General features: G+C 48.1%; 1 protein-coding gene across 1 annotated transcript; it reads left to right on the top strand.

Moving 5' to 3' along the window:
- The first annotated feature begins 575 nt into the window (after window positions 1-575).
- On the top strand, window positions 576-17,536 carry LOC117047570 (cytochrome P450 2J2-like). The gene is made up of 9 exons (XM_033150853.1): window positions 576-901; window positions 5,521-5,683; window positions 7,693-7,842; window positions 9,236-9,396; window positions 11,034-11,210; window positions 12,122-12,263; window positions 15,413-15,600; window positions 16,295-16,436; window positions 16,642-17,536. Exons 1-9 carry the CDS (start codon window positions 731-733, stop codon window positions 16,821-16,823), a joined length of 1,476 nt encoding a protein of 491 aa, XP_033006744.1. The 5' UTR covers window positions 576-730; the 3' UTR covers window positions 16,824-17,536.
- The last annotated feature ends 459 nt before the right edge of the window (window positions 17,537-17,995 follow it).

Consider the following 17,995-nt stretch of genomic DNA (forward strand, 5'->3'; position numbering starts at 1 on the left):
ACTGGAACCCCTTGGAATGCCATCACAGCTTGGCAGAGAGAAGGGATGACACCCAACTTCTGTAACATTCTTTTGAGAACAGGACCAAATGAACACTTTCTGCTTATTGGCGGTGCCAAAGTTGCTTAGCAGTAGTGCAAGACTAGGATCAAGTCATCACCACCCCGTCCTCTTCATCTTGCCACAGCTCCTGTTGCCTCACTCCTTATTGCATCGTTTCCAAATGCCTTGGTCTCCTCCCCAATGTCGCACTCCAGCTCCCATCAGCCCCAGCCAGCACAGCCAGTACCCAGGGGTGATGGGAGTTGTGGTCCAACAACCTCCGGGGGGCCACAGGTTCTGCATGCCTGCTCCGATTGATTCGATGCAGCTAGTTCTAGCTGGATGTTATTGCAGCATGGCCTTACTGCAATAGTTGCAAGACCAGGGAGAGGCTCTTTGAGAAAGACCTGTCTTCATTCTTTTGTCATGAAGAAAGAGCATGGCCTGTGTCCCACAATCTCCTCACCCAGTTATTAAATCATCGTATTGATTACAATTTCAACACGACTATTACCTCCTTATCATCTAATTGCCACCATGCAGTAACAGATGAGGAAGCTGAGGCAGCCTTCGCATAAACTGACAGGCAGCCTTGAAGATGAAGACATTCCACTAACGAAGCAGATGTTTCCAGACCATTCAAAGGCACAAGCGGATCCTAAAACCAAGGGATAAAGCAGCCGGGGCAATGGTGGGAGTGAGTGGGCTCATTGCCGTTGCCATTGTAACTCTCCTGATCGTGCAGTTCCTAAAACTGCAATGGTTGAGTCGGCAGTACCCACCTGGACCAACCCCGTTTCCCTTAATTGGAGGTCTGTGGCGCTTGGACTTGAGACTCAACCAGGAAACATACACCAAGGTATTTATTTTTGCTGGCAAGATTTGCCATATCATTGAAATGAAACTGATTTAAGATTGCAGCAGCAGAAGGGAAGGGGGTCCGAATACTTTGGCGACTTGTAATGAATAAAGATGGGTTTAGAACAGACTCAATCGATTTTCTTTTTATTAAAACTTAAGATTAGAGAAGAGGAACCTGCTATAGGAGAATTTTTTTTTTTATCTGCTAGAGGATTATATAGGAGATAACTGGACAATGCAGGTCAGAGAGGGGGACTGAGGGAAGTCCCCACACAATGGAAAATAGCAATCAGATGGATTATGAATTTTTTGTGTTTTGTTTGTTGTTGTTGTTTTAAAAATGCAATAAATATTTTTTTTTAAAAAAAAATAGAACTGCGACTCAGTTCACATTTAAAAGGTGAACTTACCTAACTCATATTTTCCAATGCATTATGTGAACTGAAGCGCAGGGGTCCTCTGAAGTTCGCAGTGCTCTGAATTTTGCAATGCATTTCTCTAGCCAAAGAATGTCCACAAAGGAGGTATATACTAAGTGTGCATACATGGGGGGGGGGGGAATTGTATACAAAATGCACCAGATTACAGAAAATATACATCTCAGGGGATATTTTTTGTGTGAAAATGTGTCTATTGGGCAAGGCCGCATTAAAAAATATGGAACAATGAGAAACAATGGGGATGTAGAGAGGAACAAAACTCTTTCTCAGACAAGGCGGGCCAGGTTCTCCTGTCCTTGGGTCTGCTCATCTTCTATCCTGATGGCAATGGTTCCTGGGTTTGTGTGTATATCTGTGAGACTGAAATGTTGCCAGTTAGAGATGGGTGGAATCATTGCATTTTTTTCTCCAGAAACGATTGGTGGGACAGGATCCCCCCAGCTCCCAAATTTTCTAATCTGTTTCTCCTGAATTTTCCAAAATGGCCACATCGCTTTCTGGAATCCAGTAAAGAATCTGAGCACAAAGGGGTCATAATAAGAGGGAGATTCTGCAGCTCTGGCCTTTTCTAGCCTGCTGAAGTAGACTACAACCTGCACCTCCAATCTGTGCCACGCCTAATGGTTTCATAGAGCTCACAGAACCAGTTAGTTCTCCTTGTTGACTAAAGAATGGAAGACAATTACTCCCAGATTACTTCTATGATTCATTGTATTTTTATAATGTGTATCACAGGGGTCAGCAAAGTTTTTGTGGCTTGGGCCGGTTCATGGTCCCGCAGAAACCGCGGTGGGCCGGAGTGTGTGTGTGTTTGTGCGCGCGCACACACACATGCATGCACATATGCTACTGTATTTCTGGTGCTCCTTCCAGCACGGAGGAAGCATGCGCAGCTTCCCTTTGACTGCTGGAGCTTCCTGCAGCCAATGGGAAGCCAGCCGGCATCACGGAAGGTGGTCCCCACTCTGTTCCGCGCCGCTTTAGTGCAGCACACGGGAGCCAACCCCGGGGGTCCCCGAGCGGCCGTCCATGGGCCTTAGGTTGCCGACCCCTGGTGTATCATCTTCGTTGTCTAATTTGTGGTTTCTTCTGCTTGCAAACCAACTTGTGTAAAGTAATATAGAAAGGCAGTATACAACTTAAAAGAGAAATGAAAAAATGAAATGAAATGCGCAAGAAGGTATGTATTTAGAAGTCTCAAGCAAATAATTGTTGATGCTTCTTGTAAATGAGACAGGTTTTTGTTTATTTTTTTACTGAGAGAAGAGTAGGTCTCCCCACCGTTTTTGCAGCCAGGAAGATGTGGTGTTCATGTGAACCCCCTCGGATATTATTATTATTATTATTATTATTATTATTATTATTATTATTATTATTTCTATGCTGCCCACCACACCGGGTTGCCCCAGTCACTCTGGGAGCCTCTTGACAAAATATCAAACACAGCATGAGGGTGCCCACTCTTTTTAATGCCCTCCCATCACATGTCAAGGAGATAAATAACTATACAGCTTTTAGAAGACATCTGAAGGCAGCCATGTCTCGGGAAGTTTTTATGTTTGATGTTTTATTATATTTTTATACTGTATGTGTTGGAAGCTGCCCAGAGTGGCTGAGGCAACCCAGTAAGGTGTTCAGGGTACAAATAATAAAATGATGATGATGAAACAATTTGGGCAGGCACACACCATTTCCCGTACATTGCTTACATAATACATTTGTTGCTGTACTCAATTATAGGTCACACTCGGGCCCAGATGAGACAGTTTACCTATGATTTCTTTAGTGGCAGTGTGAATCATGAGACCTATATACAGTGGGAGGGGTGTTTCTCTCTCTGAAACGTGAAGTACACTCTGAGCATTTCCTTTCCTTTCATGTTTGATGCTCTTAAATCAAATAAGGGAAGATGATAGTTTTATGGTCATATTTGCAGGGGGTGGGCGATATGACCTTTGAGGATGCTTCCAACTCCACAATTCCACGATTCTATGGTTCTGTGATGGTGGCAGTGTTTAATCTTGATGTATATTTTGCTCTAGGAGGCTTACCGGTAGTTTGGTCAGAGTCGAAAATACACCTCCAGTTGTTGTTGTTGTTGTTCAGTTGTTCAGTCGTTCAGTCGTGTCCGACTCTTTGTGACCCCATGGACCAGAGCACGCCAGGCACGCCTATCTTTCACTGCCTCCCGCAGTTTGGCCAAACTCATGTTAGTAGCTTCGAGAACACTGTCCAACCATCTCATCCTCCAGAGTTAATACTAAATACATTACTTCCAGTCAATGAACCACCATAGCTGCTAGAGGGCTGTGAAAAATTTGTGTCCTAGGCATTTTAGACTCGTCTGCCCATGTATTATCTGAAACCAACTTATTTTACAAAACAAATTACATAAATTACACAAATTGTGTTCTTATGCTATTCCACCCCATTAATTTCACTGCAAAGGAAACATGGTGCAAATCAGGTTGAGGACTGAAAGCAACAATAGCAGCAAATAAGACATAAACTGATTGTTTTACGTTCCCGACATAGAATGAATTAACCGGCACGGGAAATTTCCACTCCCATTTCGCCTTTATTCGAATTCTCTGACATCCCTAGTTGTGTGGCCTTCTTTAAACTCTGGACCAAACCACCAATGATATGAGACCCCCAGAAATTCCCCACAAGCAAATGTGGCTGAAAAATATGCCCCACCTGTGCCCTAGTGGGCCCCTATACATAGCTGATGGGCTGCATTCAGTTTTATGGGTACAGGTAGGTAGCCGTGTTGGTCTCCCATAGTCAAAACAAAATTAAAAATTAAAAAATCCTTCCAGTAGCACCTTAGAGACCAACTAAGTTTGTTCTTGGTATGAGCTTTCATGTGCATGCACACTTCTTCAGATACTTCAGTTTTATGGGTGTCTGTTTTCCCAGTTTCCTGCATAAGTCTGGTGGTAAAGAAAAGTCTTCAGCGGGTGTTTAAAGGTTGAAACAGAAAGTGACTTCTTGAGTGTCTATTTGCAGAACATTCCACAGGTCAGGACCAATGACACTAAGGTCTCGGGTTAGAGGAGGATTTAGCCAACTAGGCCTCTCAATGGAAGCCTTAGTTGGTCTCTAAGGTGCTACTGGAAGGATTTATTATTATTATTATTATTTATTTTGTTTACACTTGCAAAATACAGCTTTCTCCCTCTCTGCCCCCCATACACCCCACCCCCCCAAATTGCTATGGATGGCTGGTAGAACCCCCTAGAACTGCACACGGGGGGGAGGGGGGATTGTTCCACCTGGCAAGCTGAAATGCTTTGACAGATGGAACAAGTGGAAGAATGCAATGTTGAATTCCACCCTCTATTTTGCATTGACGTCAAATGAGCCTCGCCAACTCAGGGGACAACCAACAACATTCCTGCAGATGATCTCAGTGATTCAGCTGGGATTTAAGGGTCCAGGTGGTCCCTAAGGTACCCTTAGATATGGAGGAGGAGGATGCCCCAGCAGCAGCACTGAAGAAAGGTGGGGTGATGGGTGGATAGAGGGAGAAGAGGACGGGGGAGGTGTCAGAAGCTGAGGAGGTAACAGGGCTTAGTGAGCAGGGAGAGTTGGTGGCAGAGAGAAGTCCAGAATCAGAGGCAGAAGCTGAAGCAGGAGAGGCCAAGAGGCAGAGAAGAGTCAGGCTGGTGAAGAGTCACAGGTATCTCCCCCCCCCTGCTGTGACAAGCTCCCCTCCCCCCTTGACTCCCAGAACCAGAAGAGGCATGAAAAGGGCGGAGGAGAGGTTGGTTTCACACAGGCACAATTTCAGATTGCTTGGGGAAAGCCCTGGAGAAGAGGGACAGGGGACTGCGAGGAGCTGAGGACTTTCAGTCTCAGCAACTGATTTTCATGGAGTTAAGATCACAGAGAATGAGCTGCTCTGCTCATTAGGCCTGACACTTGACCAAGTCTGCGGAAATTGTGTTTTTGCTAATAAAGAGCAAACTCTGAACCGTGTGATTTACTGCCGGTTTGCATTTTGACAGTATGGGGAAAGGGAAGGAGGTGCCAACTTTTTGTTCATTTCAGGCAGCAAAGCATATCGGGAGGAAGTTGTTTTTGCTAGAGTTGCCTACAAAGTTGTTTTTTTTTTTTAAAAAAAGAATAAAATAAAATAAAATAAATTTTCTTGCAATTATCTAAATTGCAGATATCAAAGGATTATGGGAAGATCTTCACCATGTGGGTGGGACACAAACCCATGATTATCCTGAATGGGTTCCATGCTGTGAAGGAGGCGCTGGTCACGCATTCCGAACAGATGACGGGCCGGCCCATGACCCCTTTCGTGATTGATACAATGAAGGGAAAAGGTAAGTCAACCTCCTTACTGTTAAGAGTGTTGGGATTTCTGGGTTCTACCTTGATCAGATGCAACAAAATGCACTCAAATCCGGGGGGGGGGGTTAGCATACAGAAAAAAACCAATGTCCATCAAAAATGTTAATTGAATTCCCAAAACATGCAGGTTCTGCTATCGATCCACTTGCCATGTGAAAATTCACTTATATGAATGTACAAAATTATGACCAAACCTCGCTAAACACTCCACAGATTCAGATATCCAAACAGCCAGAGTTTGCCCACTTCCTTACTTCGTTGCTTGCTTGTGTTTTGCTGGATGGTAACAGCCAATTTCAGTCAGAAACCATGCAGGCAGGGAGGGAGGGAGGGAGACCAGATAAATCAATTTTCCCTTTGTCTCTCTTTTACGGGTTGGCTGCAGCAATTCCTAGGAACACCATGGGGGGGGGGGGAATCAGACAAATCCCCATTTAGAAATGTTCCCATAGGAATCAATAGAAATTGTGGACTCATTATGCAAACACTCGCCTAACAAATGATTTCCAGGGAACGCATTGTGTTTGGTAAGCCGGACTTGCATAACCAGTGGTACCTCTGGTTAAGAACTTAATTCATTTTGTAGGTCTGTTCTTAACCTGAAACCATTCTTAACCTGAGGTACCACTTTAGCTAATGGGGCCTCCCACTGCCACCGCGCCGCCAGTGAGCGATTTCTGTTCTCATCCTGAGGTAAAGTTCTTAACCCGAGGTACTACTTCCAGGTTAGCGGAGTCTGTAACCTGAAGTGTCTGTAACCTGAGGTACCACTGTATATTGAAATGGACAAATCAGTCTATTTCCAGGCCCTCTTGTTTTTGTATACGAAGCAGGGATATAGGATGCTATTTTCTACAAAGTAAAACCATGAGTCCACCTAGCTCAGAATCTGCTACTCCAGGGGACCCTGCTGTGGCACCTGCAGGCATTGGGGTGCCCACGAGTACCTCCTGTGGCACCTACGAATGTTCTCAGTAACTGACCCCATCACAAATCCACAGTGCATGAGTGGCTCCTGGCAGATATTCAAGTAGCCATGGCAGAATGTGGACGAGGTTCTACATACAAGCACACACCCCATCGAAATTCATATCAAGTGGATCCAAATGGCATCCATCCATACTTCCTCAATAGGAATGAGCTGCACATATGCCTTCCACCTCCCTTCACATTTTGCCCTGCCACCTATCCATAATGAACACACAACTAGAGTTGGGTCAAGGATTGTCTGTAGCTCAATTGCACAGCACTTGCATTGCCCATTGAAAATTCTTAGTTCCATCTCTGGCTTCTCCAGGCTTTGGTTGTTTATATCCTGCCTTTTCCTGGACCAGATAATTTAACACATATCTACAACCATGGCTAAAATGCTCCAGCAACTCTTAACGTTCATCACTCTGGCAAAGTGAAATTTCGTTATTCTGTATTTCTGTCGATGAAGTCCATTCCTTTGAAGAAACTGTACCAGTGAAACAGGGAGACTTCAAGCTAGCCACCTGTTGGAGGACAGACGAGGAAGTTTGAGAGACTTTGCTGTACACACCATTATCTAAGAGCATTCATTGTACAATCACTCTACAGCACATAGTATTGCATATGGAACTTTGCACTTTAAGAGTTGATTATATTTGGAAAGTATGCCATAGGCTACGCCTTGGAGGAGATACTTGTAGATATGTGTTAAGTTATGCCATTTTCTGTCAATTTGTTGGTATAATATACAGTATTTTTATAGTTCATATTTCAGAGTTTTTCGCGGTTTTGTGTATTTCATATTGGATTATCGTTCCCGTGAATTGTCTGTTGGTTTTTGCGCATTTCCCTGGATCGGGGCTCAAGGCAGCTCACACAACTGAAAGCAATCCAGATAAAATACCAACAGCTAAAAACATATGAACTTTTCCCCCGTAAGGTTGTTTGATGTATTTCTCCCCACCCCCCTCAAATGCTTCTATAATGCATTGCTGATCTGCAATAACAGGAGTTCTGTTTGCAACTGGCCACATCTGGAAGCAGCAGAGGCGCTTTAGCTTGACGACCCTGCGGAACTTAGGCATGGGGAAGAAAGGCGTGGAGTACCGCATTCAACAGGAGGCGAACCATCTCCTCGAACTATTTGCAAACGAGAGAGGTCAGAAACACCACCATTATTGTATAGACTGAATGCTGTGCAGCTTCAAGCTTGTGAGTTGATCAGCACTTCTGGCCGGGGCTAACAATGCAGAAATGCAAGGTTAACTGCCCAATGCTTTTATAGGTTCAGTTTCTTCTAGTGTGACTATTTAAGCTTCTAGGCCTCATGGGTGTAGACTGAACAGCATAGACGTGCCTAGGATGTGTCTGTTGAAGCTCTGGAATTTATGCAGCTCATAAATGGTCATCTGTCATGGATGCTTTAGTTGAGATTCCTGCATCTGCAGTGACCTCCAGGGCCCCTTCCAGCTCTACAGTTCTATGATCCATGAAACCACATATTTTAAAAATGTGATAATCTGCAAGTCTCTGGAGACTGCCCTTTCCCTCTCCCCTCCAGAATCACCCACAATGCAGGAGGGCACTCTGTAGCTGCCGCCAGAGGCTCCCTGGCTCCTTTGGAATCAACAACTAAAAAACAGAGCACAGCATCGTTAAATGCAACAGCTTCCTTCCAAGAGGGCAGAGCTAGAGGCAATTGCTTGGCTGCAGGAAGGACTCTTTAGGGCCCTAGTGGCCTACCAGCTGTTGCTGAAGCAACATTATTGCCTGCTCCTTGCATAGAGCCTTTGGCGCTGACTCCACGGGGAGCTGACTGGAGTAGTATTGAACTCCTGCCCTGTTGATGATTCTTGACAGTGCTCCAGGGTTGAGACTGATTTTGTGCAGTGTTTCACCGATGTGTTTATTTGTGCTTGTGCCCTGGAAAAAACACCATACAAAAAGAACCTTGGTGCAATCATGCCTAACCATAGCTGTCAACTTTTCCCTTTTCTTGCGAGGAATCCTATTCGGAATAAGGGAATTTCCCTTAAAAAAAGAGAAAAGTTGACAGCTATGTGCCTAACTTGCCCCGAGGGATTTAGTCTGGCTCTTGTGCAGGATTGTCTACAAAGAGAACGCAACTTTTGGGTTCAATCTCACTCTTCTAGCATGTGGCAAGGAACAGTCTGTGAGGAGGAGGAAGAGGAGGAGGAGGAGGAGGAGGAGGAGGAGATGCTTCTACATGCAGAAAGTGACTCCATCTCCCATCATCCTGAGCAAGTATGGACCAAGGCCAGGAATGATGGGAGTTGTAGTACAATAACATGTGACAGGCCAAAAGTTCCCCAGCCCTGAGTCAGGCAGAATCATGCATTGAAAGAATGAAATGAAAGACAAGCACAAAAGTAATAATGAATGCAGCCACTTTTTGTGGCAGACCCAGCCCTCCCCCTCCTACTAGATTTGCTCCTGTCCTTTCAGGTGAAAGCGTTTGGCTTCATGTTAGGCAGGTCTAAATGTTGGTCTGAATGCTAAATGATGACAGTTTATCACACCTGCCCTTTCAGGGAAGCCCATGAACCCTGCTCTCGCCATCTTCCCTGCGGTCTCCAACGTGATCTCGTCTGTGGTGTTTGGGCATCGCTTCTCCTACGATGACGAGGTCTTCCAAGAGATGGTCAAGGCTGTCGATTTCATGTTCCATTTTTTGCCGAGCCCGTTTCGAATTGTGCGTGTTCCGAAAGCTTTCGTAAAACAAAATTAAGCGAACGCCCTGCGTCAAAAGGGAAGCTGGGTTATCTTTTGTTGCTGGCATTGGTCTGTCTTGAGAGGCAACGGAGTGCGCCTCCGCCACCGAAGTGACTTCTCTGGGACTTCTCTGGATGTCCTGGGCTGCCCAGGGGACAAGACCCTGCTCTTGGCCTCACTGAGGTGGTCCAAAGGAAAGCAGAGGAAGACTTTGGGCACCAGCTTGCCTGCAGGAATTGCCGGAAGGAGGCGAACAAGGCGCCATCCAACTGTCTTAGGGACACCACTTTGGATTTGTGTAGGGTTTACTCCTTAGCATTTCCTTCTCCTGAAGGTATCCTGCAAGGTGTTGAACTAGGGCCTCAGAGACCAGGATTCAACCACAAAATTCATTGGGCAACATTTAGCCAGACGCAGTCTCTTAGCCTAACCCAGGCACAGGCAAACTTGGCCCTCCAGATGTTTTTTGGCCTACAACTCCCATGATCCCTAGCTAACAGGACCAGTAGTTGGGGATGATGGGAATTGTAGCCGCAAAACATCTGGAGGGCCGAGTTTGCCTATCCCTGGCCTAACCTAACTCACACGGTTGTTGTGAGGATGAAATGGGAAAGGGGTGAACCTAAGAAGAGTCCTTCTGGACCAGGCCAAAGGTACCTCTAATCCAGCGTCCTGTTTTCACAGTGGCCAGCCAGACCTGTGTGGGAATCCTGCAAGCAGGTTTCATGCACAAAAGCCCTCTCCCTTGCTGTGGCTTCCAGCACCTGGCATTCCAGAAGCATTCCAGCCTCTGACAGTGAAGACAGAACTGACTAGCAGCCATGGGTAGTTTTATCTGATGCTGGTCCTCTTGGCACCCCTCATTAAAATGTTGGTGCTTCAAGGACAACGCCAGGCCCATAATATCTATTTTTGTTTGTTTGTTAACTGTTTTTATTTTTTCACTTTCTGATACACAAAGAGCAATAATAACAACGATAAAGAGGAAGACAGACGGTAAAAGGAGAAGAAAGCAAGGATCTGAGGAGGGACGGGGAGCAGTAGCATTCCAAAAACAGCAATGTCGTTTCAGACAATTATCCCTCATAAGCATATTATCCAAGGACCCATAATAAATAAATAAGTTTATTTACCCGTTAGCTTTAAGAGCCTGAAGAAATGACCAGCCCTTCCATATATAATATCTTTTCTGTGAGCCGTAATTACACACTCACGAAAGCAGCCTTTGCTTACTCCCCACATACCCCACAACTGTCCCAGAAAAAAATGGGACACCCCGTTTTCTCACGTGAGAGCAGGGCAGCCATTTTTGGGTGTCACGATCTAGCGCAATTTTGCGCCGAGATCTCACCCCGAAAAGTGGCCCGATCTAGGTGTGGTGCCCCAAGATGCATGCTTTGGTGCACAGTGCAAGCATTGCTCTGGGGGGAGCGCATCTTTTGGGCTCCGTGGTCTCGCGTGGGTCCAGTGACTTGTGCAGGAGCGCAGGCGGGAAGGTGTGTGTTCTGGTTTGGGGACTCAAAATATCGGAGGGTGTGCCCGCGTGCCCTTCAAAGAGCCACGATTAACGTGGCGAGGGCAGATAACCGAGTGTCTCCCTTTTCTCTCCATCTCCAGGCATATGATCTTTTCCCTGGGCTGATGCGCCGTCTGCCGGGACCTCACCAGAAGGCGTTCGAATGCTTGGCGAAAGGGCATGCAATTATAAGGGACGAGATCAAAAGCCATGAGAAGACCAGGGACCCAATTGACCCGCAGGATGTAATTGACCACTATCTGAATCAGATTGAAAAGGTAAGGGGCTGCCTTCTGTGCAGCTGGAGCTCATCTGAGGAGATGGTGGAAATGCTAGTAAATCATACAATCGTAGAGTTGGAAGGGACCCCCGAGGGTCACCTGGTCCAACCCCCTGCAATGTAAGAAACGCAGCTAAACCATCTATGAAAGATGGCTATCCAACCTTTGCTTAAAAGCCTCCAAGGAAGGAGAGTCCACAACCTCCTAAAGGAGACATTTCCACTGTCAAACATGTGACATTCTTTTTTTAATGTTAATAATGTGTTATTAAAATGTGACACCAGAGGGTGCAGCAGAGCAACTAGCTATCATAAACTTGTGGAAAGGAAGCAAAGCGCAACCAAACGGGACTGTCTTGACGTTTTCTAATATTGTTCTAACAACGTTTAAAAGGTGAGTGTAGATCCAGCCTTACTGTCAGAAAGTTCTTCCTAATGCTTAGTTGGAATCGCCTTTCTTGTAACTTGAAGCCTGTGACAGCCCCTAAAACATTTGAAGATGGCTATCATATCTCTTCTGAATCTCCTCTTTTCCATACTCAGTTCCTTCAACTGCTCTTAATAAGGCTTGACTCTTAGAGCCTTCATCATCTTAGTTGCCCTCCTCTGCACACTTTCCAGGCCATCTCACATAGTTATGGCTTTTCTCAAAGAATTCTGGGGGCTGCATTTTGTTAAGGGTCCTGAGAGTTGTCTCTGGCCCCTCCTACCATTGTCCTACAGAAGGCTGCCTAGACGGGAAGTCAGTTCACAGGCTGAAATTTCCCCCCACTCCTGCTCTGCTCTCTGCCGGCCTGCCATTTGTTTAACACTGTATTGTGGCATAGTTCAGAATGCTACCCTATCCAGGGGCCACACAAAGAGCCACTAAAACCTTTAACCTTACTCTCGCCTTTTGGGCACCAACAGAGCAAAGATGACCCCAACAGCACATTTGACGAGGAAAACATGGTCCACGTCATCACCGACTTCTTTGCAGCGGGGACCGAGACGACAGCCGTCACGCTTCTCTGGGCTCTCGTCTACATGCTAGCCTTTCCAGACATCCAAGGTGAGGCCTCCGCAACAAGTCCAGATACGTTTTATAGGTAGAAAGCATTGTGTGGGAAGGTCCGCACGTGCACATTCACAAGCTGGCAGAACGGGCGGGGGGGGGGGCGGACTTTGCAGTCTGTTTCACTGAAGCAAAGAGTTGGTTTTGAAAGCTGGTTGCTGTGCACCTAGAATCCTAGAGTTGGAAGAGACCACAAGGGCCATCCAGTCCAACCCCCTGCCAAGCAGGAAACACCATCAAAGCATTCCTGACAGATGGCTGTCAAGCCTCTGCTTAAAGACCTCCAAAGAAGGAGACTCCACCCAGTGGTGTCGCTAGCCTCTGCGCTGCTGGGGGCGGCGGCAGCGCAGAGGCACCCCCTGGGGGAGGGGCACGACGCGCGCGCCGTGACGTCATCATGACGTCACGACGCACGTGTATACAGAAAGGGGGGATTTCCCCCTTTCCGAGGCTTTTTTTCGGCGGGGGGTGGTGACCAGCGAGGAGGGGGTGACAAGCGTGACCCCCACCTCGCTGGTCGGGCCCCCCCCCGCCGAAGAAAGCGGCGGAAAGCGGAAAAAGAAGCAGAGCGGTGCTTAAACGCGCCTGCTCTGCTTCCTTTCCAGGCTTTCCCCGCCCCCCCGCGGTTTTTTCGGCGGGGGGTGGTGACCAGCGAGGAGGGGGGTGACAAGCGTGACCCCCACCTCGCTGGTCGGCCCCCCCGCCGAAAAAAGCGGCGGAAAGCGGAAAAAGAAGCAGAGCGGTGCTTAAACGCGCCTGCTCTGCTTCCTTTCCAGGCTTTCCCCGCCCCCCCCCCCGCGGTTTTTTCGGCGGGGGGTGGTGACCAGCGAGGAGGGGGTGACAAGCGTGACAACCCCCCTCGCTGGTCGGCCCCCCCCGCTGAAAAAAGCGGCAGAAGCACCCCATCCGTGTGCTGCTGCTCCCGGGGTGACGGAGGGAGCGGCGGCGCGTGGGAGTGGCGGGAGGGGCCGCCGCTTGTCACCCCCACCCGCCGCTTGTCACCCTGTCACTGGGGGCGTACCGCCCCCACCGCCCCTCCCCAGCGACGCCCCTGCAGTACACTCCTTGGCAGCAAATCCCACTGTCCTAATTCACCTGCGCACGCATATACCACCTCCACCGTTTCGCTTAACCTTTTACACACACACACACATATAATTTTAATAAAATTTTCTAATTTACATTTCAAAATATTCATTTAAACAACCTTAAATCAATGGCTTCCCTTCATCTCTTTCCATGGTTCATTTTGTTTACCAAGCATCCCTGCATATTTTACAACATGAACCAAACCATTCAGTAAGCCATTGTTATATCCATCAAAACTTATTTACACTGTTGAATGTATCTTAATGCTACCTGTGTTTCTAAATGAACACAATTTTCACCCATATATTCAGTAAACATCTTCCACTCTTCTTCAAATGTATATTCCTCTTCACTTATTCTATATATTAAATCTGCAAGCTGCACGTATTCCATCAGTTTAAGTTGCCGTTCTTCTTTGGTTGGGACCTCACTCGTTTTCCATTTTGGGACTAATAAGACACGGGCCGCAATAGTAGCATACATAAATAGTCTTTTTTGACACTTGGGAATTTCCCTGTGAACTATCAATATTAGTTTACCCTTAACATACTCACCCAATTGGTCAGGGTGGGTGAACTGCAAGTCTGGGTGTGGCCCTGCAGGTAATGCTACCTGGCCTTCAGAACTCTACCCTGGTCACAGCTCTCACTGCTTCCGTTTCGTAGCGCAAATACCGTGTTTTTCCGTGTATAAGACCATATTTTTTCCTTAGTAATAATAGGCAAGAATTGCGGGTCGTCTAATACACGGAAGGGGGTGCGATTGGTGGTAGCAGCCAGCAGGAGATTGGCAGCGGCGATTGGGCGTGTGATTGGTTGCTTTGGCAAGGCCTGCTGGCGACTGGCTGCAGCCGCGGCAATTGGGCTGGCTTATTTACTGGCGTGACGATGTGTGCGTGCAATTGGCCGTGGTTGCGTCGAGTGTGCAGGTGGGCTTTTGGCAGCGAGCGTGCAGACGATTGGTGGCTGCGGCTATGTGTGCGATTTTCATTGGCGGGCAGGCTGTAGAACTCTGGGCTATCTCCCCCCCCCCAAAAAAGCTCACTCAACAACTTTGGGCACCCCCCCAATAGTTTTGTTGCGGTCCAAAAAAATACGGGTCATCTTATACATGGGGGCGTATGATGCATGGAAAAATAGTCCTGACTGTGGCAGGGGCAACCCCTGATGCATGATTCTGAGGGTGCGAGAGGGCACAACCAGGTGCTCCCACCGCAGGCACCCTGCAAGGAGGTAAGATGCACCCGGGCCGGACCTTTGGGGCTGGAATGGGCCCCACACTGCACCTGCCCAAGTAGTTGCCTGCCCGCCAGCCAGCCCTTTCCCCCTCTTCGCAGACATTTCATTTGATGCGACGCTGCCACTGACCTCGCTACCAGGCACGCTGCAGGGAGGCAAGCCGTGCGGGGACAGCATCTCCTCTCCTAGAGAGAGAGAGGAGAGTGTGGTTCTGCGACGGCCGTCCAGGCTCCGCCCCCCGCCTCACTGGAGCTAAGGAGGACCTCGTTGCGCCACCTGCCTGCCCGGAACCCACGCGGGGGGAAGCCCTGACTGGCTGATGCAGAGCCATGCTCTCCTGTCTCCTTAGGAGGAGGAAGTGCTGTCCAAAGGCCCAGCCCCAGCGCGGCTTGCACCCTCTCAGAATCCAGTGGCATTGGAGGGCTCTGTTCACCCTCCGCACCCCATTCCCGACATGCGCATGTGCGCCTGCTCTGGGCAAGCATGCACATGCCCTGGGCATCAAAAACTCACCCTACGCCGCCAAGTGATTATGTTTCTTGCTTGCCTGGATGGAAGCATCTGGGGATGTGTGCAGAAACTAGCCTGCTGCACAAAAGTGAAATTTTCCGTCATTGCTCCATGCACTTTTGCTTCTGCCCCCCCCCCCACCCCTGGCTAGTATATGGCCTCCAAAAGGTGGCCCTTGGGGGTTTCCTCGTCCTGACATGGATCAAATATAAATTTACCCAAAGGACTGCCAGAGGTTCCTCTGCTAACGACCTGCCAAATCTGATATGACGTGGTTATTTGTATGCATACGTGTGTATATTTCACCAGAAAAAGTCCAGGAGGAGCTACATTCCGTCCTGGATCCTTCCAAAGAGGTCTGTTACGAGGATCGGAAGAGGCTGCCGTACACCAATGCTGTCGTTCATGAGGTCCAGCGCCTCTGCAATCTCCTGCTGGTTGGGTCCTTCAGAGAATGCACAGCAGACATAACCCTGCAAGGCTATCATATTAAAAAGGTATACCGATTCTCCTCCTTGTGTTATACCTTAAATTCCCATGGAACGCGGGGAACCATCTTGCATTGAGTCAGACCATCTGGAGGGCCACAGGTTCCCGGCTCTGCTTCGGAGCGGTCTTAACACTAAGTAGACCCATTGAAATTTATGGACCTAACTTGGTCGTGTTCATTAATTTCAGCAGGCAAATGAGCAAAGCCTCAGTAAAATACCACCCAACGTATTTGAGCTATGCAAATACCATACAGAAGTACAGTGGTACCGTGGCTATTGAACGGCTTGGCTCCCGAACAATTTGGCTCCCGAACGCCCCAAACCCGGAAGTGAGTGTTCCGGTTTGCGTACGTTTTCCGGAAGCCGAACGTCCGACGCGGCTTCCAGTTGAGTGCAGGAAGCTCCTGCAGCCAAGCGGAAGCTGCGCCTTGGTTCTCAAGTGGTTCTGGGAGTCGAACAGACTCCCGGAATGGATTAAGTTGAACAACCAAGCTACCACTGTACTTAAGATTCCATTCCCACTCTGATTTCTTATCGTCTGTCCAGCAGGAGCGAAGATGCACCCCTTTCTCTTGACACCCACAGCAGCAGGAGAGGGGAGGAAATCACCCAAAGCAGATCTGTCCAGGAGCTTGCTTTTACCTGTGGATACACTGGAACGGAGGAGTTGATTCTAATCATTACTTAATGGTTTTTGCAGGGCACCGTCGTTGTCCCCGATGTAGCTTCTGTCTTGTACGACCCTGACCAGTGGGAGACGCCTCATCAGTTCAACCCAAATCACTTCCTGGACAAAGATGGGAAATTCTTCTGCAAGGAAGCCTTCATGCCCTTTGCAGTAGGTAAGTGTGCCCTCTCTCCCACCCCATCCCAGAAAAATGCCCGCAGATGCCCCACGATGCACGTTGCATTGCATGTGTGTCATTCAATGGCTGTGTGAGCCTTATGGGCCTATCGCCCTGAGGAATAGCGTCACCCTTTCCTGGCCAGCAAGGAATAAGCAAGACTGACTCACTAACCTGGATCTCAATGTTCCTCCCCATGCAGGGCATCGCATTTGTGTGGGGGAGCGCTTGGCGCGGACCGAACTCTTCATTGTCTTCACCAAACTTCTGCGGGTTTTTAAATTGCAGCTTCCGGAAGGAGTGAAGAGTGTCAGCATCAAACCTATAACCGGAGGATTGGCCATGGTGCCACAACCCTATAAGCTCTGTGCTGTTCCTTACTAGGTTCCAGAGGGGGAGGGGGGTGGGCCTCAGAGATGGGCTATCTTTCTGGCATCTGAGTTGCCCCTTTCATATCTACATGTTTTAAGCTGGTTTTGGAATATTTAGAATATTTAAATGTTGCTGCTGGTGATTACGTTTCCGCTGCTCAGGACCCCTCTGGGAGAGGGAATGTATTATAAATTGAATAAAGAAACAAATATTCCTAATTTCATCCAGGTGGATGTTCTTTTACCTAAGGTAAAAGGTTCACATACCCATTTGTGATATTCCTATAATAACATGCCTTGCCCCTGAATGACTTATCATAGGCCCCATCTGCATTACATTTTTAAAAGCAGTACCTTACTAAAGGACAGGCTAGGTGTGGAGGAATGGTGGAGGACACCTGGCCAAGGGCCCCTGAGGGAAACCACAGAGGGATTAGGATCCTGGCTCCTGGTGGTGGGAAACCGGACACACCCCAGAGGAAGGGAAGAGCTGGGGAGTACTGGAGGCTGGGAGCTTGGAGGAGGAGGAGGATGAAGAAGAAGAGGAAACAGGCAGGTGCCCCAGCACAGGGCAGGGACAGGAATCAGACCTGGCAGCTCCACCACAGAGCCACTCTGATGTCTTCTCTTCTTCCCCCTCCACTCCCAGAACAAAGCATCTATTGCATGTTAAAGAGCAGAGTTGTTGTTCAGTCGTTCAGTCGTGTCCAACTCTTCGTGACCCCATGGACCAGAGCACGCCAGGCACGCCTATCCTTCACTGCCTCTCGCAGTTTGGCCAAACTCATGTTAGTAGCTTCGAGAACACTGTCCAACCATCTCATCCTCTGTCGTCCCCTTCTCCTTGTGCCCTCCATCTTTCCCAACATCAGGGTCTTTCCCAGGGAGTCTTCTCTTCTCATGAGGTGGCCAAAGTACTGGAGCCTCAACTTCAGGATCTGTCCTTCTAGTGAGTACTCAGGGCTGATTTCTTTGAGAATGGATAGGTTTGATCTTCTTTGAGAATGGATAGGTTTGATCTTCTTGCAGTCCATGGGACTCTCAAGAGTCTTCTCCAGCACCATAATTCAAAAGCATCAATTCTACGGCGATCAGCCTTCTTTATGGTCCAGCCTTCTTTATGGTCCAGAGCAGAGAGCCAGGCAGAAACGGAGAGGGTCCCTGGGGGCCCAACACAGAGGGATA

Source organism: Lacerta agilis, chromosome 5 (assembly GCF_009819535.1).
Source record: "Lacerta agilis isolate rLacAgi1 chromosome 5, rLacAgi1.pri, whole genome shotgun sequence".
NCBI lineage: Eukaryota > Metazoa > Chordata > Lepidosauria > Squamata > Lacertidae > Lacerta > Lacerta agilis.

Coding starts and splice junctions, on each gene's coding strand:
- LOC117047570 (XM_033150853.1), top strand. CDS start 731: ATGGTGGGAGTGAGTGGGCTCATTGCCGTTGCCATTGTAACTCTCCTG. Junction 5,684..7,692: donor TGATACAATGAAGGGAAAAG/GTAAGTCAACCT, acceptor CTGCAATAACAG/GAGTTCTGTTTGCAACTGGC. Junction 7,843..9,235: donor ACTATTTGCAAACGAGAGAG/GTCAGAAACACC, acceptor CTGCCCTTTCAG/GGAAGCCCATGAACCCTGCT.